The sequence below is a fragment of the Lissotriton helveticus genome, chromosome 5_1 (assembly GCF_964261635.1).
Source record: "Lissotriton helveticus chromosome 5_1, aLisHel1.1, whole genome shotgun sequence".
Lineage (NCBI taxonomy): Eukaryota > Metazoa > Chordata > Amphibia > Caudata > Salamandridae > Lissotriton > Lissotriton helveticus.
The window spans coordinates 1,684,006,478-1,684,026,703 of NC_136065.1; the positions used below are offsets into that span (position 1 = coordinate 1,684,006,478).

The following is a 20,226-nucleotide window of genomic DNA, read 5'->3' on the forward strand; positions in this document are numbered from 1 at the left end:
GTGCCGCTGTTACCTGCTTGTGCCGCTGTTACCTGCTTGTGCCGCTGTTACCTGCTTGTGCCTCTGGTACCTGCTTGTGCCTCTGGTACCTGCTTGTGCCTCTGTTACCTGCGTGTGCCTATGTTCCCTGCTTGTGATGCTGTGCCTCTGTTCCCTGCGTGTGCCTCTGTTCCCTGCTTGTGCCTCTGTTCCTTGCTTGTGATCTGGTTTTTCGTGCCTCTGTTCCCTGCTTGTGCCTCTGTTCCTTGCTTGTGATCTGGTTTTTCGTGCCTCTGTTCCCTGCTTGTGCCTCTGTTCCTTGCTTGTGATCTGGTTTTTCGTGCCTCTGTTCCCTGCTTGTGATCCGGTTTTTCGTGCCTCTGTTCCCTAGGGCGTTACTGGGCAGAGAGCTGTGTGTGTGGCTCTGTGTGTGTGGCTCTGTGTGTGTGTGTGTGTGGCTCTGTGTGTTTGTGTGGGGCTGTGGGGGTGTGTGTGTGTGTGTGTGTGTGTGTGTGTGTGTGTGTGTGTGTGTGTGGCTTTCTGTGTGTGTGGCTCTGTGTCCGCTAATACTCTCTACTACTCTCTAATGCTCACCTATTGCCATTGTAAATGGCAATACCATTTATTTATTTTTTTGTAAGTGGAAAAAAATGTCATGAGCAATGCCAATAGCTCTACCTTTAATAATTCCGAGACCATTGCATTGTAAATGCTTGTTCTTTGTATTTCCCTGCATTTTTGTGCCTCTTTTTGACTTTCTGCTTCCTTTTTAGGTTTTGCCTGCACAGTGCTTGCGTTGTGTGTGAGAAATCAGTTGTTTTTCATATAAATGTAAAAGGAACTTACATCACACCTACTATCTTTCCTGGCTTCTCATTGGTTCCTGTGTGCGACACACCTTTCCTCCATTTCTATTGGCTTTAGCATATTTTTCTGCATTTACCAATGCTTGTTCCTTGTCTGCTTCTCATCAGTTTCTCGCTGCCGAAATACTGTTAACATCCATTTTGGTGGAACTATATTTTCATAAAGTTTTGCCTTTTACTATTGCAGCATATTTATATAACAGTTTATCACCAGGAGAGATTAAGTAATTTGCATAGAATCTGGCCACAGAGCCACATCCTCTCCTTTCCCCTGTTATCCTTTCAGGGAGCCCTTGCCTTCTCCCAGACGATGATTGATGGAAACAGCTGTTTATTCATTACAAAGGCAAAACAATACATTACCAATGCTTGTTGCCTTTTTCTACTGCGCCCTTTCCTCCAGTGACCTTCCTGCCTTTTTTCCCATCCTGCTTTCTTTTGGCCACCTGGTGTAAGTCCATCCACCGCTCCTGGAACCCTGCCCCTCCTAACTCCAAATTAAATGTGGCGAAAGTGTGGATGCACTAAGGGCATGACCATCAGTGCCCTTCTGCTCCTTACCGGCACCAAGCTTCAGGACCCCTGGTCCTCCTCTTACCCAAGATGCTAGTAGCCACCACTGAAGTCCTTCATGCCCTCATCCCTGGTCGTGACACCCAGTGCTGCTGCCGGGCCTCCAAGGCTGGCACTAAAGGTGCCTTCTCCTGCGCCACCTGTATCTTCTCCCCACCCCACACACCCTTTCCTCCCTATACACACAACCGTGCACTCCACATCGCTCCCAACCTTTCCTGTCTTGCCTCCTTCTTACCTATGACACTAAAATCTGGGACCTCTTGCTTGACCTCTTACTAGACCTGCTGTACTGAACAGAACCTGACTGAACCGGTTGTCGGCCCCTGACATCACCACAATGATAGTCCCCTACCCCCACCCTCTGCCGTGCTACAAGTTCGTAAGACAGGATAGAGCCGGCAGACCGAGAGGAGGACTCGCCATCATTTTCAAAGAGAACATCTACCGCTAAACCATGCCTGCAGACACCAGCTTCAGGATGGACCACCTGGCCTTGAAATTGCATATGTCTAGCAACTCCACTCTGGGCGGTGCCTTCATTTTTCGACCTTCCGGACTGTGCACCAATTTCGGAAACACCTTTATGGACTAAGTGATTCTTCTGGTATTTGACTCCAGCTTCTTTGCCCTATTCAGCAATCTACCTACCACCTGGAGAACTTCACCAACCTCCAACACAACAACCCCCGGAGGGCCTCGGACTCACCCAGTAAGTGAACGACCTCCCTCGTGCCGTTGGTCATCTCCTGGCCCCCATCTTCACTAACTTCATCGACATCACAGGTGGCAAGCCCACGCCTCTCCACTGGATCAACCACTCCGGTTCCTCCGCCCTATCGTTAGTGGGAAACCTGTTAGTACACGCCAAGAGGGCTTGACTTTTAAAAATGTTTTATAAAGGTTTAAATCCTCTATGATCTGTATTGCAGTTTAGAATTTTATAACCCAGGCATGGAGTTTAAGGAAAAAATATGCATAATTGTCATTTATTGGCTACTGGGTTATAGATGTGTATATTATTAAGTTTTAAAAATATTTTGTGATTTTGCTGTGTCTCTTTTTAATGTGCTTTTATGGTCTTGTATTTGACTGAATAAATATATTGATTGATTGACTTCAGCACTGAGAAATTATTTGGGTTGGTAAAACGCTTTATAAATAAGTAACATAATGGGTGATGGCTTATGCCTTGAGGTGGTGCATTGAAGGTGATTCTGTTTGTAGTGTTGATAGTTGTGTGTTTGAGGTATTTGGGTACAGTGCCGTTGGTAATGAGTCCAGTGCTGATACTGTTAATCCGCATTTCGCAGACCCCTGGATCCAGTGAATCCACTTCTGCCCTCGACCCTCAGGTTTTCCGTCCCACTTTCTTCTCTTTTTAGACTGGCCGGTTCTCTTGTGGACTTGGCACAGAAATCCTCACATTAGTTATGGCTTACTTCGTGTGTGCGTCATGTGCCACATCGGGAGTGTGGCACAGAGGCTTCTGTTAGTGTTGCGAAATTAAAAGGTTGTGTTCGCATTCTGTGGTATTTGAGGCACGCTGTAGGATCATGTGCCGGGGTTTGTCCTAATGTCATGTGAGAATAAAAACATGCAAGAGGAGTTTGTTAGTATCTAGTGACATAAGTCATGATAGTATTCTGATGTCGCAGGTATGCAGTTTTGTAATTCCAGTTATGTGCCTTAGTCCTGGGCCTAATGGTGTACTTCTGTGCAGTGAAAGAACATCATAATCAAACAACTTCAGAGGTGTGTGTTAGTGTTGTGTGCCATTAAGGGTGTGCCTTAATGGCGTTAACATAAGAGGAGTGAATGAGTTGTTTGTAAACTTGGGTATTCAACAGCATGTGACGTCAGTGGCCGCGGTTATCGGGGCTCATACCTGTTGACGAGATGTTCATTAGTATAATGTGACTTGAGAGGTACAACAAGCTTTGTTACTGTCGTGACATCAAGGTTTGTTAGTATCATGTAACATCAGATACGTGAGTTCGTGTTTGTGACATCAGTGGTGTGATTTAGTGTTATGTAACAGAAGTATGCGTTCAGATCGTTAGACACTAGAGACCAGTGTACGCACCTTGGTGACTAAATGACCTGATGCCATCCTGGAAGGATCAGACATCGAACAAAGAATGCCGTTTATGCAAATACATATTCTGTGTTTGCCTGAGTTACGAGACAGCAAGAAAGGTAATGCTGAAAAGAATCTTTAGAGAACTAGAAATAAAAGAACATGCAGGGAAGCAATAACCCATTGGTTGGGTGGCTCCTTTATACCGTTTATATGCCGGGGAGTAACATTTGTAAAAATAAACATGAAAGCATTAGAGCAATCCATTTTAAACCTGTGATAATGAGAAAGAAGACAGTTTAATTAAAATGCACATCTGCATAATAGCACTTTAAAAGCAAGCTCTTATATTTTGAATATTGGGATTACATAAAGCACTGAGAAAAAATGCCACGTAAAGAGTATCTAGTTTTTCAAATTGAGGCCATACTAGAACAGTATTAATGTAATTTTTATACTTATTTTTAAAATGGAAGTACACGTTTGTTTTAAGAGTCATCAGAAACATAAGTTATGATCAACTTTTATGAAATATAATGAATGAATGAATGTGTAACGGTTTTTATTGACCAAAAACATAAATAAACTATGATATGAGTGGCCTCTCAGCCTGTCTTCTTTTTACAGGTCTTCTGCTGCCCTTACTGCAGTTTTGTTAGCCCAACTGCAGAGCAAGTGCGCAGCCACACCATCTCTCAGCATGCAGTGCAGCCCAAGTTCCGCTGTCCCCTCTGTCAGGAACAGCTCATGGGGCGGCCCAACCTGCGCTTTCACCTGACGCACATTCACAACGTGGTCTCTGAGTGCGTGGAGCGACTCCTGCTAGTGGTAAGACAACAGCCTGCACCTAATGAGGCACAAGCTCTTAACGAAATATGGCTGAGAGGGGGAAGGGTTTGCAGGGTAACAAATAGTCATGCAGTATCTCGAACACCATGTGGGATGTAGAAAATGTGGAATGTTTAGGGTATGAAAGCCATCTCTCAAGCAGTATACCAAACTCCATGCTAGGTGCACAACATGTATCATGTACAAGGTATGAAGGGCAGTGCCTCCAGCAGCACAGCCTACTAGTGCCAGAGGATGCAAGAAAACTGAGCCTATCCAAATCATGAAAGGAAGCCTCGCCTAGCAGTTGATAATATTTCTGACCTTCTCATTCTTTCATTTCAGGCTTCCACTGTGGAACAGACATTTCCCACCAAAGTTCTTCCCAGTTTAAATTTACCCAGGGCCCGAGATTCAGCGGACACATCAAGCTTCATTCAGGTGCCTGAAGGACCCAAAGAGCAAGGAGGTGAGTTCAGCACTCTTGCTGGCGAGTGACTACTGCGTGTGGCCTCTGTAGACTGTACTGTATTGTATTGTCTAGAGGGGGTTCTAGCAGTCTGCTTGCCACTGCAGCAGATTCAGAGCAGGTGCCACGTTTGGGCAAGTTTACAGAAGACTTATGCAATAGAGTGATCAGAAAGCATGAGTACTGGTGATTGTGAAGTGAAGTTCAGCATTGAACCGTAGCTGAAGTCAGGAACCGCTTGCTCAGTCATTTACCTAAACACAGCGCTAGCCTGTTTAATCACTAGCTCTCCGCGTAAGCTCCTTTTAATAATTTTTACCAGCTAAGTTTTAAAAATCACTTTTACTGTTGCTACAATTGTACCTGCACCTTGCACTTCATCGCTTGCCCTGAACGCCATTCTCAAGACAGTTTGGGGAGTTGTTCCAGCCCCGTACCTGACTGCAGTGCCCGTATGTAAGAGTAGGCCCACCTCCACACAGGTCAGCATACTAGTGCTTGGCTTTCAAGGGGGATAAAGATAGAATGCTGAAGCAACTGCGCAGCGGACGTGCACAGTGTGTGCGCTGCCGGCTGGCCGAAGGCGTGCCAAAGGCAAGCCTGTCTGCGCCCGTCAGCGCCTGGAATGCGCCAGGACTCCTGCCCACTTTTCTAACTGAACTTGCACTAGGGAACAGCTACTGAACTTAAACAATAGTAGGTGTGGCAATGTCGCATTTCTACTCACTGAAAGGAACAATAATGCCCTACTCTGCCCCCACTGTAAGTGCGCACTCTTAGCTAGCAACCTCTCTGGCCTTTGGCCTCCTCAAGGAGACGGGTCTGCAAATGGACGCAATTCGGGGAGCCAAGAACCGGAAAGCCCAGAGTACTTTTACGTCCTCGGTTTCTATAGAGGGTACTAATGCTCCACAATTCAAGGGTGGTCCACATGAAGATGCTTAGAACGCCTAGGGAGGAAGGACTACAATATGACGGCCAAAAAGAATTCTAACCAAGCACTAACTGATTATAAAACAGCTATCATCAGCTCTAAAAAGAACTTCTACTCTAGCAAAATAGAGGGGGCCAAAATTCCACTAGAGAACTCTTTAAGACCGTCAATCCACTATCCAAACTCCAACCGGGCAATGTATTTGCCCCGGATCAAGTGCCCTGTGATAAAATGGCCACTTTCTTTCAGTCAAAGGTTCAAATAATATATCAGGAATTAGAGAGCCAGAGCTCTGGCCCCCACTCTCACTAGGCCACACTCACGGAAGACGTGACATCTATCTCCTGTAACTTGACCAATTTCTCCCCCCTTGACAATCGACATTGTAAAGGACCTGCTACTGACAATCCAGTCTGGTTCTCCAACTGACCCGTGCCCGCCGGGCATCATTCATGATGTCTCAAACAAAGTCAGTGTCCTACTTGCCCCGCTCCTGAACAATGTTAATAATTCTGGTGTCTTCCCGACCTCCTTGAAGAAAGTCTGTTTCCGACCCATTTTAAAGAAACTCTCCTTTGATCCTCTCAAAGTAACAAACTACTGCCACATCTCCTGTCTGCCTCTAGCAGCCAAGTTTATGGAAAAAATCATTAACTCAGTGCTCACGGACTACCTAAATACGAGCAACCTTTTATGACTCAACACAACATGGCTTTCGTTCGGGCCACTCCACGGAGTCTGCATTAATCATAGCCACTGAAGAAATACAATGGCAAATTGATAGGGGTGGCATGGCTATCCTGATCCTACTTGACCTATCAGCCGGGTTCGATAAAGTTAATCACACTGTACCTACGTGACAGCTGGAGGCAGTAGGAATTGGAGATACCGCGCTCACCCTTCTCACTTCCTTCCTCTCCGCTAGAGAACAGAGGGAATTCTGGGAGACCCTAGAATCAGGCAAAGTTTATCTTCCTGGGAGAGTTCCACAAGGGTCAGCACTCTCTCCAGAGTTGTTTAACATATATGTGATCCCATTGGCCAAACTAATCAGGGACCATGGCTTCTCACTAGTATCGTATGCTGACAATACTCAAATTATTATCTCCATCTCATCAATGGCAGACTCGGTGGCGGACAGGTTCCACAGCTGTCTTGGCCACATTATGAAATGGAAGCATAAGAACTACTTAAAATTAAACCCGGCAAGACCGAGGTCATGGAATTTGGAAATGGTCCTCCAATTTGTGGTGGCCAGCAGTTGCAGGAGCTTGTCCTGTACTTACTACCAAAGTGAGAAACCTTTGTTTTTTATATGATGCTCTGCTAAACTTCTCAGGGCAGATCAATCAGTTGACTCCAGCCTGTTACTTCCTTCTAAAAATGCTATGTAAAATCCTGCCTTTTCTACCCATGGATTTGAGGAAAACGGTGGTGGTGGTTCTTATCCTTTCCCGCCTAGACTATTGTAACGCCTTGTACGTAGGCGTTGACAAACGTCAGCTGTCTAAACTTCAATCCCTACACAATGCAGCAGCACATACCCTGCTAAACATTCCAAAATATAGTCACATCTCTAGTGCCATTATGTATCTGCACTGGCTTTCAGTTAAACAGCAAACTAAGTTTAAAGCACTATGCTTGGTTCATAAAGCCCTATATGGGGGAGGGCCTAACGACTACCATAAATGATTCCAATGGCATTCCCCCGCGGATGTTCTGCCAATCAAGCTCTGGTCCACATCCCTAGAGTCAAGAAGACCAGATGGGGAGGTAAATGTCTAATTGTTGGCAACTAAGCTCTGGAATGAACTCCCACCCAACATTAGGCTTTTATCATCCAGATCTCAGTTTAGGGCTTTCCCTCCCCAATAGCTACCAAGCACCTCTTGACTTCTGCACCTTTTGCTTTCTCCATCGCCAAGACGCCTCGGCACTTCCCGCTTTATAAGTCCTTTACTTACTTACTTAGAGGAGGATCCTTGCTTGTGTTTTTTTCTAAATGTTATACAGCAGTCAATGTGCTTTATTTAATCTTGGATGGTGTTCCAGTACTTGAGTGCAAAAAGTGGAGAGTTGAATATAAATTCTGTACAATATGAATGTGTATATTTGTGTTTTTTTGTCATAAATGTATTTTTGGTCCCAGTGGTAGACGGGGGTGGGGGGGTCGTCAAAGGGCCTTAATTTGTATACTCTGAAGATCTGGTGGTTAGTGAAGATTGATCAGTAATGGTGTAATATATTCATGGGGTTTGGGGTGTAAATGGCTCGTTCTCTTTTCTGTTGAAGTAGTGGAAGTTTCCTCTGACACCACAAGAGAGGATGATGTGTGGGGCATTACAATATTCCATTCTGGGGGAGAGAGATAAGAACTAAAGAGAATTTGTAGTTGGTAGGGATGAAAAGTAGTGATATGTTTGGCTAGTCTTAGTTGGTGGTGGCAACGTTTTATGCCTTGTTCGACCAGAGGATCCAAGGACAGGGTAGTTAAAACAAAGTTTCCAGATTTTTAATCTTGGGGCATATCTCAGGATATGGGTTGATTGAGAAAATGTCCCCAAAACACCTTTCAAACTGGGGCATTCCCGAAAAGTTGCTTAAGGCAATAAGGTCTCTACATGAAGGGACCTGGGTAAGGATTAAGACCAGCCAATCATCAATGACCAATAAGGTCCCAACAAATAACGGCCTCAAACAGGGGTGTGTTCTTGCACCACTTTTGTTTAACATCTACACATCCGACTTGGGCCAAGCATTGGAGGGGGCAAACGTAGTCATTCCAAAGCTGGGGAACAAGCGGCTCCAAATACTTCAATATGCCGACGACCTCGTAATTTTGGACCACACCAGGATAGGCCTACAGAAAGCCCTAGCCCTACAGAAAGCCCTGCGCTAAACAGGTTTAATCAAAAGAACAACTTACTGGTAAACCAGGAGAAGACTAAGATTCTCATCATTGGGAAGTATCATCGAAAGCACATAGCCCAATGGCGCCTGGGTGACCAGCAAATTAGAACTTGCAAAAACTATAATTACCTGGGCCTCAGGCTAACGGAGGGGGCTAAGACAACAGCTCATCTGAAGCATTTAAGAAGCAAAGGGGCAGGAATCATCTGCAGTCTGGGAAACCTCAATCGAAAATTACATTGCCCATCCACGGACCAATCTTGAAAGTCTTAAAAGCAAAAATATTGCCCTCAGTCAATTATGGCCATTTAATTTCCCCCGGAGCCCTTACCAACTTCTATATGAGGTTTCAAATTGCTGCATACAAGAAAGTGCTGGGCAACCCACGACAGGCCAGGAGAGCTAGAGTAAGGCTGGAGCTGGGACTTACCCGACCCGACATCTCTTGTCTGGGAGACACAATAAAATATTACATCAGCACCCTCCGTGCACCAGCAATGGCTTTGAAAGCGCAAATTAAAACAATCTTCGAAGAAAGCGGATCGCCATGGCAAGCGCAACTGGCAGTAGCCAATCAACTGCTGGAAATAGAGGTGCAAAACCTGGCCAACCGAACATCTCCACTGCAGTATGGAAAAGAGCAGTAAACCGACAGGTAAAGCAAATATCATTTGCAAGAGACATCGCTAGTCTGCATCATCACCCAAATCTCTCCGCACTGGATGCATCTTACAAAGTGGGTAAAGCACAGCCCTACTTTGAACAAGCTCTTTCCGTTCAAACTCGAAAAAAGATCACTCACATGAGGCTTCTGGCACTACCTATAGTGGAGTTCAACCCAAGCTGGGCCCGCCCGGACAATTCAGTAGCATGCAGACTCTGTGACTACCACCAGGAATCCTGGTATCACTTGTTGTGTTGCTGCCCAAAGTTAGCCAGAGAGAGACAGCGTTTGGTCATTCCAATTTGCAGAGCTCAGGGCCGCAACCGATGCTGCGAAATTTCGGACTTGTGTTTTACGTCTACAGCAAGTCAAACAGTAGCACGGCTGGGGAAATTTACAGACCTAATTCGTGCGGGACTGTTTTCAAACGCCGAGCTGCAAAAAGGAAACTGTAGGTCCGGACGGAGGAGAGAGGCGGATACACCTCCAATTTTAAAACATTTAATGCATTTTGTTTTTAAACTGCATAGTCAGAACATGACATTCTATGAAGGTTTTACGTTTAATTGACTGGAGGAAAAAGCCTAGGGAATACAACTTATGTTTCTTTTTTAAATAACTATTTTTATACAGTTAGTATATTGTAATGATTTTAAATAATTGAACAATAAAAGCTTTTTTTACTTTTCACTTTTTCACCTTTCAAACTTAAGCCATTGAAAAAGCACTGGGCTCCAATAGCCATGGTAGCAGGAGCAGAACTTGCCTACAAACTGTTTTCTCTAAAATCGGGGACAGGGAGTACCCATGCCTCTGATTTGAAGAAGAAAAAATCATCAATGAAAAGGCTGTCTCTCACAACCCAATCAGAACAGTGATTTCAAAACAGTCATCAATATATTCAGAATCAGTCGATCAACCATGGGGGTTAACTTGAAGGGATGTAGAAGGTATGTGGGGAGACACTTTTACAGTGCTCTTACCAGCTTAACCACAATAGTAGAAGAAGATAGACATATTCGCAGCATGTCACTCAAAGCACAAACAGCAAAAAAGTGGGTGGCTATTGTAGAGGTGAAACGCATACTCAGACTGCAGGTAGTGGATATGGTTGATGATCTCTTTCCTGTTGTCAGCAAAACAAGATCAGTAACCACAGAAATCATATACTGGAGTACTTCTAGTTTAGGATTTACCAGCTTAAGCTAGAGAAGCAAGTGCACAATTTGAACTCGTCTTTCAGTGGCCAAATACTTTTCGGTGAACAGGTAGATGACAGTTTGCACAAAAATTAATGAGAATAAAATAATACAACTGAGTGTAAAAGAATAGGGGTCAGCAAGACATAAACACTGAGAGACCACCAGTAGATAGATCACTTTTCTAAAACAACTTGGACATCACTGCAAATGAGGTAGGAAGACAAGGACATGGTGATGTACTGTGAGTTTAGAAATATAGCAACTAGGACAAGGAGAGAAGTATAGTGGAATAGAAACCGTTATATTGAGGCAGAGAAAATTCTAAAGGTGGGAGCGGGAATTATATCATCAGTGCGATAGGATACACATGGACAGAGAACACACAGCCAGGGTCCTCAAATCTTGCAGGGACTGTGCACCTCATATGTTCCATCGCAAGCACTACGTTCCGCTGACCACCATCTGCTTTGCCTTCCATGGGTGTGCTAGTGTAGAGCTGGGGCTCGCTCCTTTAAAGCACAGGCCCCTCTGCTATGGAATTCTATTCCACTGGCTGCCCGCAGTACTCCAGATCATTGGGCATTCAGGAAACTGATTAAAACTTGGGATTTTTACCTCTATCTAGCCTCATCTTTCCTGGTCACCTGTCTGCTAGAGCTGGGACGCCCTGTTGCTGGGGCAGCCATGCGCTCTATAAGTGACCCTAACTTAACATAACGCAGGTGGCAGGGAATACACTGAGATAGGGAGTACATTGTCATTTGTCAGAGAGACAATTGTATAGATGAAAACAGAATATGCATTAACCCAGAATATGCAGGCACTTTTGGGTCAGGCAAATATGTACACTAGGGAAAATAAATACACCTAGGGTTTTCTATTTAAAATGCCTTTTTTGATTTGCTTATAACTGTGGTGCTGTTCATCAACTCTGTACAAAAGTTAGCATATAGTTAGTGCACTTGGCAAGATTTTGGCATATCAGTTTAATGCAGATTCGTCCAAGTAAAAAAGTTGAGGGCTAAAAAGCAGTGCTCGTTCTTGATCCCACTGAAATTTTAGCTCTCGACTGTAGCAAAAAAAAAAAAAGACCTGAAACTAGAACTTTCCTTAGAATGGTGTCCTTTTGAAATTGGATATAAATCCTTTCAGTGGTGTTTGAGAGATCTTCATTAGAAAAATTGACAGTGGGCTGCAAAGGGCTAAAAGGTTGTGATTTCTGATAGATACTTCTGACTGCAGATTCCTCACCTTTAGAAAATTTCCTGGCGCCAGAGGGATCCAGAAGATTTCACAGCAGTGCTCCCACGCATTGCTAGGTGTAGCCGTGTGACCGGGAAAGATGAACAGAGCAGCACAAAAGCGACACCCCCCATGTGCTGACCTCCGTTCCTTTATTTCCACACCCCTTCAAATGCAGATCCGAAGTGCCACCCTCTTTCGTCAGTTTTATGAGATTTTCAAACTGGATTCCAGTGTGCAAGGGAACATTGTCCCCACCTAAAACTATAGGGCTCAAACCATGCCACGACTGTTGTAAACAGATGTCGATGATGGACCTGCACAAGATATCTTTTTGATGTTTGGACTAGGGGCACGACTTTCAAGTCATGTGATCAATGTGCCCTCATACACCTGAAGGCGACCTGGGACTGTGAAGCAAAGCTGTAAGTCGTCGACCATGACGAAAAGTGACAGACCTCTCATAAGTCCTTGCCCTGATGTAAGTCGAGGGTGCAAACCCATTCCTGTTTTCAAAGCCTATTCAGTGACCGGTCTTCTTTGCAGTCGAAGCCCAAATCAAAGGGTAAACATAAGAAGGCAATGCAGGACTTGACGTCAAGTCGCAAGGGCACCAACGTGCCACTCGATCTTGCTCAAGATCTCTGACTAAGGAGTTGATCCCACAGTTTTACCAGATGCACCGGAGTCTCCCAGAACATCAGTGACTCCGTAGCAGGTAGAAACCTTTTAAAGAGGCCATGGTGCGTATTTTTGTCACTCTTAAGGCTCCCTCTGATGCTCTTTCAGGGCCCAAGTCTGATTCAGACAGTACACCACCCCTCTACACAACCATCCTGAGCCTTTCTGTTTCAGATCTGACCAGAGTTTGCCACAAGTCGGGGACGACAATGGTGATGATGGGAATGATTGATCCCCACATTATGACGATGACCGTTTTATACACAGATTTGCAGGAGACTAGTTTTCTAGATATTTCCCTCCTTGGGCTGCCAACCGAAGAGTGCTTCCTTTGTTGGAGTCATCAGATGTGCTGCTGAGGTCCTTACCGTACGGCTGCCTTTTGTTAAAGCAAACATTGTTACTGAAGTACTATAGCCTGATACTTTTATGAGCACCTGATTGAAGCCTTGTTATTGCCCTGCAGTAAACAGCCAGGTGGCCAGATGCCACAGATCGGCACCTGGTGACCAGAATTTTCTTACACATCACACTACTCCTAGGAGTCAGGTGTTGGTGGTCCAAACTTCTACTAGAAAGGTGAATCATAATTAATTCCCACGATCTCCCTTGACAAAGTCAAGAAGGATTGAGGCTTTGGGAAAACTAATGTTTTTCTTGGCTAGCCTTGCCCTGAGTTCGGTCAACGCAGTTTGCCTATTTGGCCATCAGATGGAGATGGTGTATTAATCTCCCATCAGTTTCGTGACTTCATAGAATCCCAGCCATTAAATCCATCGGATTAATCAATTCATTTAAAAAAAAAAAAAAAAATTTGTATTCAATGCAGATTGACTTGAATACTTGCCAGGTCCTGAAGAATGCCTAAGAACTCTGGCTGGAGTCTGTAAGAGGCAGAAACATGTTGGCCACTAAGAGTATATTTGCTTTGGACCCCCAGACCTCTGGGTTTTTAGTCCTATCCAAGGACACCATTGAATAAAGAGATTGGGTCCCCTGAGATAGTTTTAACCTTTCACTGGTTTTGTTTTGCGGTCTGCCCCTCACTCACAACTCTCACTGGCATCCCCCTTTTAAAACCCCTTAGCTCCTCTCCACCTACTCTGTTTGGTGGAGTGCCGTAGCCCATATCCGGGACCATTGCGGCCCCGGTCTGTGGAGGGAGACCCATGACGAAGCATGTTACCCTCGGGTGAGTGAGGGTTCGCGTCCTTATAAAGGAATACCTTTCCTTACCAGACAATAAACCCCCATTTCCTTGGAGAAGGTATCTTTGTGAGTTGTATGTATTGTTAGGGAGTGATACGTTCTCATTCGGGATTTCTGCCTTGGATCCGTAGTGTGATTTTGATATGTAGCTAAATATGATTTTCTAGCTGGTTTGGACACTGCCAATTTGATGGGCAAGCAGTCGTCAAGAATGTGCTGCTCTATTGCCACACGTGCATGCTTGACGGGTTTTTCTTGAGATGTGCAGGCATCCTTTATGGAAATGCCTTTTGATGGATCCCTCCTGTTTGACAAGAGAGCTGAGTCTGACCTAGAACCCTTCAAGGTAAGCCAGACCACAGGATGGTCACTGGGCCTTTCGACTCCTGCCAGACGTTTTCCTCATCTGTTTCAGCCCTTCTGAGGCCACTTCAGACTTTTGGAGTATAGGCAGGCCCCCACCATCCTCTGGTCTGGACAAGGCTCAGAAAGGCCACTTGCAGGTCGACAGGAGTACTGATCTTCTAAGTGCCCCTCCCCTGTGCTATCAGCTTCTGAACAACCTCAGTATGCAGCTGGAGCCTTCGTCCTATTTTAGATTTTTACCCTTTGAATGCCTTCTTGTGGAAGTACAAATTCATAATGTACACACTGGCCCAGGTTCTCACTGCCTTGGATATGGGCGACCGGATAATAGCCTGGACCCTGCAGGACGCATACTTTCATGGGCCGTCCTGCAGTCCCACAAACTACCTGCGATTCAGGGTCGCTACGTGCATTTTCAGTTTGTCATGTTCCCCCCTTAGCCTTACCGTTGCCTCATGTGTTTTTTCAAAAGAGATGGCGTTGGTGCTGCCCATCTTTGGAGGTTGAGGATACCTGTTTTTCCCTACCTCGACAACTGACTATTGAAGACAAATTCTTAAGTCCGTCATTGAACAACTCCAGACGAAGACGAACCTCCTGTAATTGTTGGGATTCTCGATCAATGAGCCAGTCACACCTGACTCCTTCGCATAGACACCCTTTCATAGGAGCTCTCTTGAACACCCTCTGTCGCAATGAGTCCAGGACATTCGGGCTATGACCCTGATGTTTCAGCCTCGATGCTAGAGCTTGGTAAGAGTAGTTCTGAGGCTACTTGGCCTGTTGGCTTCATCCATCCTGCTTGTCCACTTCACCACATGGTATATGCTGGCTCTGTAGTAGGAACTAAGGTCTCAGTGGGCCCAACACCAAGAAAACCTATCGGATTACATCCTGGTTTCCTGGGAGACTGCTCAAGATCTACAGTGGTGGCTTCTCAACTGCAACCTGACCTGCTCAGACCCTTCTTCCTTTCGTACCCAGAGCTGATTGGGTGACAGAAGCCTCATTGATGGGTTTGGGAGAGCATCTGGCAGAGGTGGAGATCAGAGGGCTCTGGTATCAGGTGGAAAACCGCTTCAATATCGATCAGTTGAATTTGCCGCCCATTTGTCACATTGAAGGCCTTCCTATCATCCATCATGGGGAGGCTGATACAGGTCATCACAGCAACCCCACCACCATGTGGTACTGCAACAAGTAGGGAGGACTGGGGACCTGTTGTTGGAGAGACTACGCCTGTGGAGGTGGTTGGAATGTCAGAGCATTCATGATTATGAACCACCTGGTGGGCTCATTGAACTCCAGGGCGGAAGAGCTCAGTCAGCGGTACCCGACGGATCACAAATGGCAGCTACATCGGAGGTGACATTGGCAGTCTACTGATAGTGGGGAGAACCCTGGCAAGTTATTTTCACCAATGCTAAGAACATACAGTGTCCAAGATTTTGTACCCTGGAGTTTCCAAGATTCTCTTCCCTATGAGATCCAATCTAAGGAGTATTAGATGATCCATGGAGGATTTGGATCTCCAGGATCTTTCAGCTGCCCTTAAGTTGCGGCGGTCTGAGTTTAGGTTGGCGTTGGACCAAGGTTTGGAGATTTTGGAAGAAGCATTTTTTTGTTGTAGCAGGGCTATGGAATCCAGGATACTAGAGATAGTGGAATCATAGAAGTCAGTGAGTACTTGATCATCTGTCATGTCAGTTTGGGAAGACAAGATATATTTACAGTGGGTTGCTAGTTCTTCAGTAATGATATTCCTAGGGTCCCTTTCCGTTATTTCATTTTCTTAGGTTTATCCCTCCTTGGGGACACTGCCCTGTTTATAAAGAAGATGATGTAGTGGTCGGACCAATCGCATGGACTAATGGCATCCAGTGTGATGGAGTTTCCTTTTGATACGATGAGATCCAGAATTACTCCCTTGTTATGATGTGGCTGATCACAGAATTGAGTCCGCTCATGATCCAATAGGAATGATTTTAGACAGATTACAGCTTGGTCATTAGGGTTAGACCAGTGAAGGTTGGAATCTCAGAGGAAGATTTGGGACACTGAGGTATCATCATTGCATGTGATGATTTCCATTTTGTGTTCAATGAAGTTGAGATTGCCTCCAGAGGGGTGGTAGAATGTATGTAGTTTGCAAGCTGGGATGTGGTTGCTTGAGATGTTGAGGCATAGGTATTCACTGGAGGACGGAGTGATGGTCTCTGGGTAGGAAACCAAGAGTGTATTCCGATGTATACATGCTAATCCGCCGCCCTGCATCTTAGATCTGTCTAGACGAATTATGTCGTGGCTAGGAGGAAGTAGGTCGTCAAAGATAGTGGTGGAAGAGGGATTTAGCCAGGTTTCCGTGAGTATGTGGATATTGAGCTCATTATTTAGGATGAGGTCAAAGATATCAAAGGCGTGTTTACTGGCTGATCTGCAGTAGAGAATTACGCATTTCAGCTGTATAGGCGTGTGGGAGGTAGGAGTCTGCATGATGTTTACTCGCTTGAGGTTGTCATTATTTATGACTGAAGTTGTGTGAGGGTACTCTGTGCAGGTTGGCATGACTGGCTTGAATAAGACCCTGAGGGGTCTGTCGGTGTCGAGAGTGTGGGAGGTAGAGAGGAGTAGATCATCAACTTGACTCGCAAGGCATTGTGGTGGGTCTTTTAGTAGGATTTTCAGCTTTTACTCAACCAACCTTCCTTATTAAAATAATCTGTTGTGATGGGGTTCATAAAAGGTCTAACACACATTTCTTCCCAAACTGTGTGTGATGCCACAGTGGGACCATAATTAGATCTGACATCACATGATTGCTCCCTTTGAGCTTATGCACAGTTGCACCTTGTGTCTTCTGTTTCTAAAGACTGGCTTCCTTGTTGTTATCACTTTAGCTCATCATGTGAATGAGCTCCAGGCTCTCTCCATGCTGCAGCCTTAGCACCAGTCTGTCGGAGGAAACGTTGGTGTAAGGACCAGGACGGCCTTTCCCAAAAAGTCATGATGCCTTTTCATGTTGGGCAAACCATCGCCATCCTAATGGTCTTTACTCTGCCCCTCCCTTGGAAAGTAGATGACAAACTCCGTTGACTGATCCCAAAAAGAACCGTGAGGTTTTACATTGATCGCACCAAAGACCATTGGGTGGAAGATCACCTTCTTGTGGGGTTCTCTGAGGCAAAGAAATGTAAGACCGTGCTGAAAGGTACTTTGTCAAAGGATATAGTCTTGTGCAGTAATAAATGCTACTCCGCAAGAATCTGTGTTACGGAAGGACTGCAGACTCATTCTAACAGGGCCAAGAATTTTACCACAAAATTGCCATAAGAAGTGCCTGTTCTTGACATCTGTCAGGCTGTGATGTGGGCATTGGTGCAAACGTTTACAAAGCACTACTCCCTTAAGAGACAGGTTCACCAGGACTGGCATTTTGCCTGTTCTTCTTTGCAGGACTTTTTTGGCCCGAGCCCACTCCAAACACCAATCTTGGATGGTAATGCTCTAGCACTTTTTCTAAAGGTGAGGAATCTGCAGTTAGAAGTATCTATCTTAAGAACAAGTTAATTGCCTTTAGTTATGCTCTTTATGGTAACCACAGATAGCTCACTGCCCTCTCTGTTCTGTGGAGTGGTCCATTTTTATCATCTAAAAAGGTTCCAAATTAGAGTTCTGCACAAATTGTATTGTGCATTGTGTCTGAGGGCGTGGAAAGAGTCAAGCAAGAAACTGACGTCGACGCTCAGGGGTGGCGCTTATATGTGGCGTGCTCCATCACTTCCGGGGTAGAACAAAGCTAATGTGGGGTTGGCGTTGCATCAGAAAAAGCATTACAAAAGTAAGTTACTTGTTCATTTTGGCTGCTACTTTGCGGACCACCCACAGACCTAAATTTGAAAAATAAATCCTGTCGGTTGAAGGTGCATTTTCTGCTATTATCCATTGCCGGGCACGCACAATCTGAGAACATGGCCATTGCAGGAAACATTTCTGTTGAAGTGGTCAGTGAGTGGTGCAGAGCACAGACACTGTTTCACAAAGAAAATAATGAAAGTGGGGGTTTTTAAGCAGTTGACCTCCAAGCACAGTGTGTGTGGTGGGAAGTGTAGTCCAAAGGGAACATACTTTGCCTTCGAAATTACAAAACAAATATGATTTTGCTAGGGTCGAAGGTCATGCAAAGTGAGGCAAGAGTACTGGATGGACATGGGCTCAACACAGAACACTAGAAGTTGTATAGTGTACCAAAATTAACAAGGAAAAAATTGTAAAAGGTAAGTACATTACAGAAAACTACATTTAAACTTGAGCTGTGGTCACAATTTGCACCAAAAAATTCTGAAACCTATTAGTTCAGTTATTTAAACACCCACAACTTCCCTCATTTACACCGATCATATGACATGACATGACACATAGTCACAGATGGCATCAATGACATTACTGGTGGCATGGCATAATAGCTCACCATTCACATAAATGAAACCACTATGAAAGGCCCAGGCATTGTATTTGTCTATCAACAAAAGAACATTTTGAATCAAAACAGTGTCTCCCGCATGTGTATTTTAAAATTAACTGTGATCTACACTGAAATGCTTATCGAACTAAAAATAATTATAGGTGCAACCAATAAACTAACAATGCAAAGTCTGCCTTTCATGCTGCTGTGAACTAATGGTAAATGGTAAATATTAGGACCATAATTTAGTCAGTGGGAATGGGACCTCGATCCACACGGTTAGGGGGGGGGGGTAATTACAGGGCCTAGACTTAAAGCAGAGCCTGGAAGCAACTCACAATGCTGACAGACACAGACCATGTTCAGTGAGAGATGTCCATACAGAAGCAGTTCATACTCCGGCCAAAGGCCAGATCCAGCACTCAATCCCAGTGTGAAGGCTGCACACAGTAGGATATGTGCCCACTGCAGTAATGTTCTGCTAAAGGTGCTGCTCAACTAGGTTATGGCAACAGGTGGGATGGCTAAACGTGAGGTGATACTTGAGAACTATAAATGATAGTAGCGATCAAACCAACATCAGTAGGCAACAATACCTACCCTAACATCACCTTGATGTAATATAAAATTTCAATGGTTAGATGATACATGATTTCACTGATGTGAGGGCATGATGTACGCATATCTACCCATAACTGGGGAATTTCAGTGTATTTGTTTGGTTGACAGTTATAACTTTAAGTATAATTTTTAAGTGAATTTCTTCTTTTTCCATTTTTTTTTGTAGATGTAAACGCTCTAATATTCCACGCCATAACATTTTGCACCCCATTATGGGGTGTTAAATTGCACAATTGGATGAGCATCGCATTACACCCTAGTGGGATGCCTGGATGGCAAACTGTTTGTTTAAGTGAACCTATTTGAATAGCGATTTACTTTCTTATATGATTGTCTAGAGAGTCTATTATCTTGTCTTGGATGGACTGCAGCCCCAAGCAGTGTGATGGTGGGAAGAACTGTACAAGAGAGATCTACATAAAAATATAAGGAGCTGGCAGCCGTGGTTTGCTTTGCAGGGTCTGAGTTATATTTTATGATTACTTTGCATGTTCTATTACTTCATATGGGTTTGAGAAGGGAAGAAAAGCCAGGCACCTATACCGAGGGGTTGAGAAGAAAAATAGAGAATATACAGGATAAACAGCGTTGTAGTCATCCTGATATGTTTTCTGGCACATGGTCCAGGATAGGCTTTCTAGACTCCCTGGCACTAAGCTTTGTCAGTGTGCTAACCCAGGATAGAAAGTCAGTTGGTCCTGTATCAAAGGTAGTTGAGAGAATCAAAGAAAAGGCCTTAGCCTCACACATCGAATCAAGTTCCAATAACAGCAACAAGAAATCCCTACCCCCTTCACCTCTGAACCCTTAGGAAATCATATGTGGAGTGCCTAAGGATCCTTGCTCAGCCCTACCCTCTTCAACAGTTTGGCACCTAATAATAATAATAATAAAGTATTTTATAAAGCGCATGGTTACACTGACCGTGTGTCCCCGCGCTAAATCTCTAACCTCACAGTAATAAAGGAGAAACAGAGGGGGGAAATCAGAGCACTAAGATCTGACCGTGTAAGTAGGGAAAGAAGAACAGGGGTAGCAAGCCTCTAGACAGTAGCGGCTAATGACCCGAATAGCCAAGTTTTAAGTCCTTTACGAAAGGCCGTTTCTAGAGGTTCTACTCTCAGATACATCGGTAGGGAA

At 44.7% G+C, this 20,226-nt stretch overlaps 1 protein-coding gene across 1 annotated transcript in view; it reads left to right on the plus strand.

The window, feature by feature from the left end:
- The window catches only part of ZFHX2 (zinc finger homeobox 2), a 527,257-nt gene that overhangs the window by 363,180 nt on the left and 143,851 nt on the right, over window positions 1–20,226 (plus strand). Inside the window, exons 7-8 of the mRNA XM_078640613.1 lie at window positions 4,126–4,326; window positions 4,672–4,795. Of these exons, the coding sequence (XP_078496739.1) occupies window positions 4,126–4,326; window positions 4,672–4,795 (325 nt within the window). The remainder of the gene's footprint in view (window positions 1–4,125; window positions 4,327–4,671; window positions 4,796–20,226) is intronic.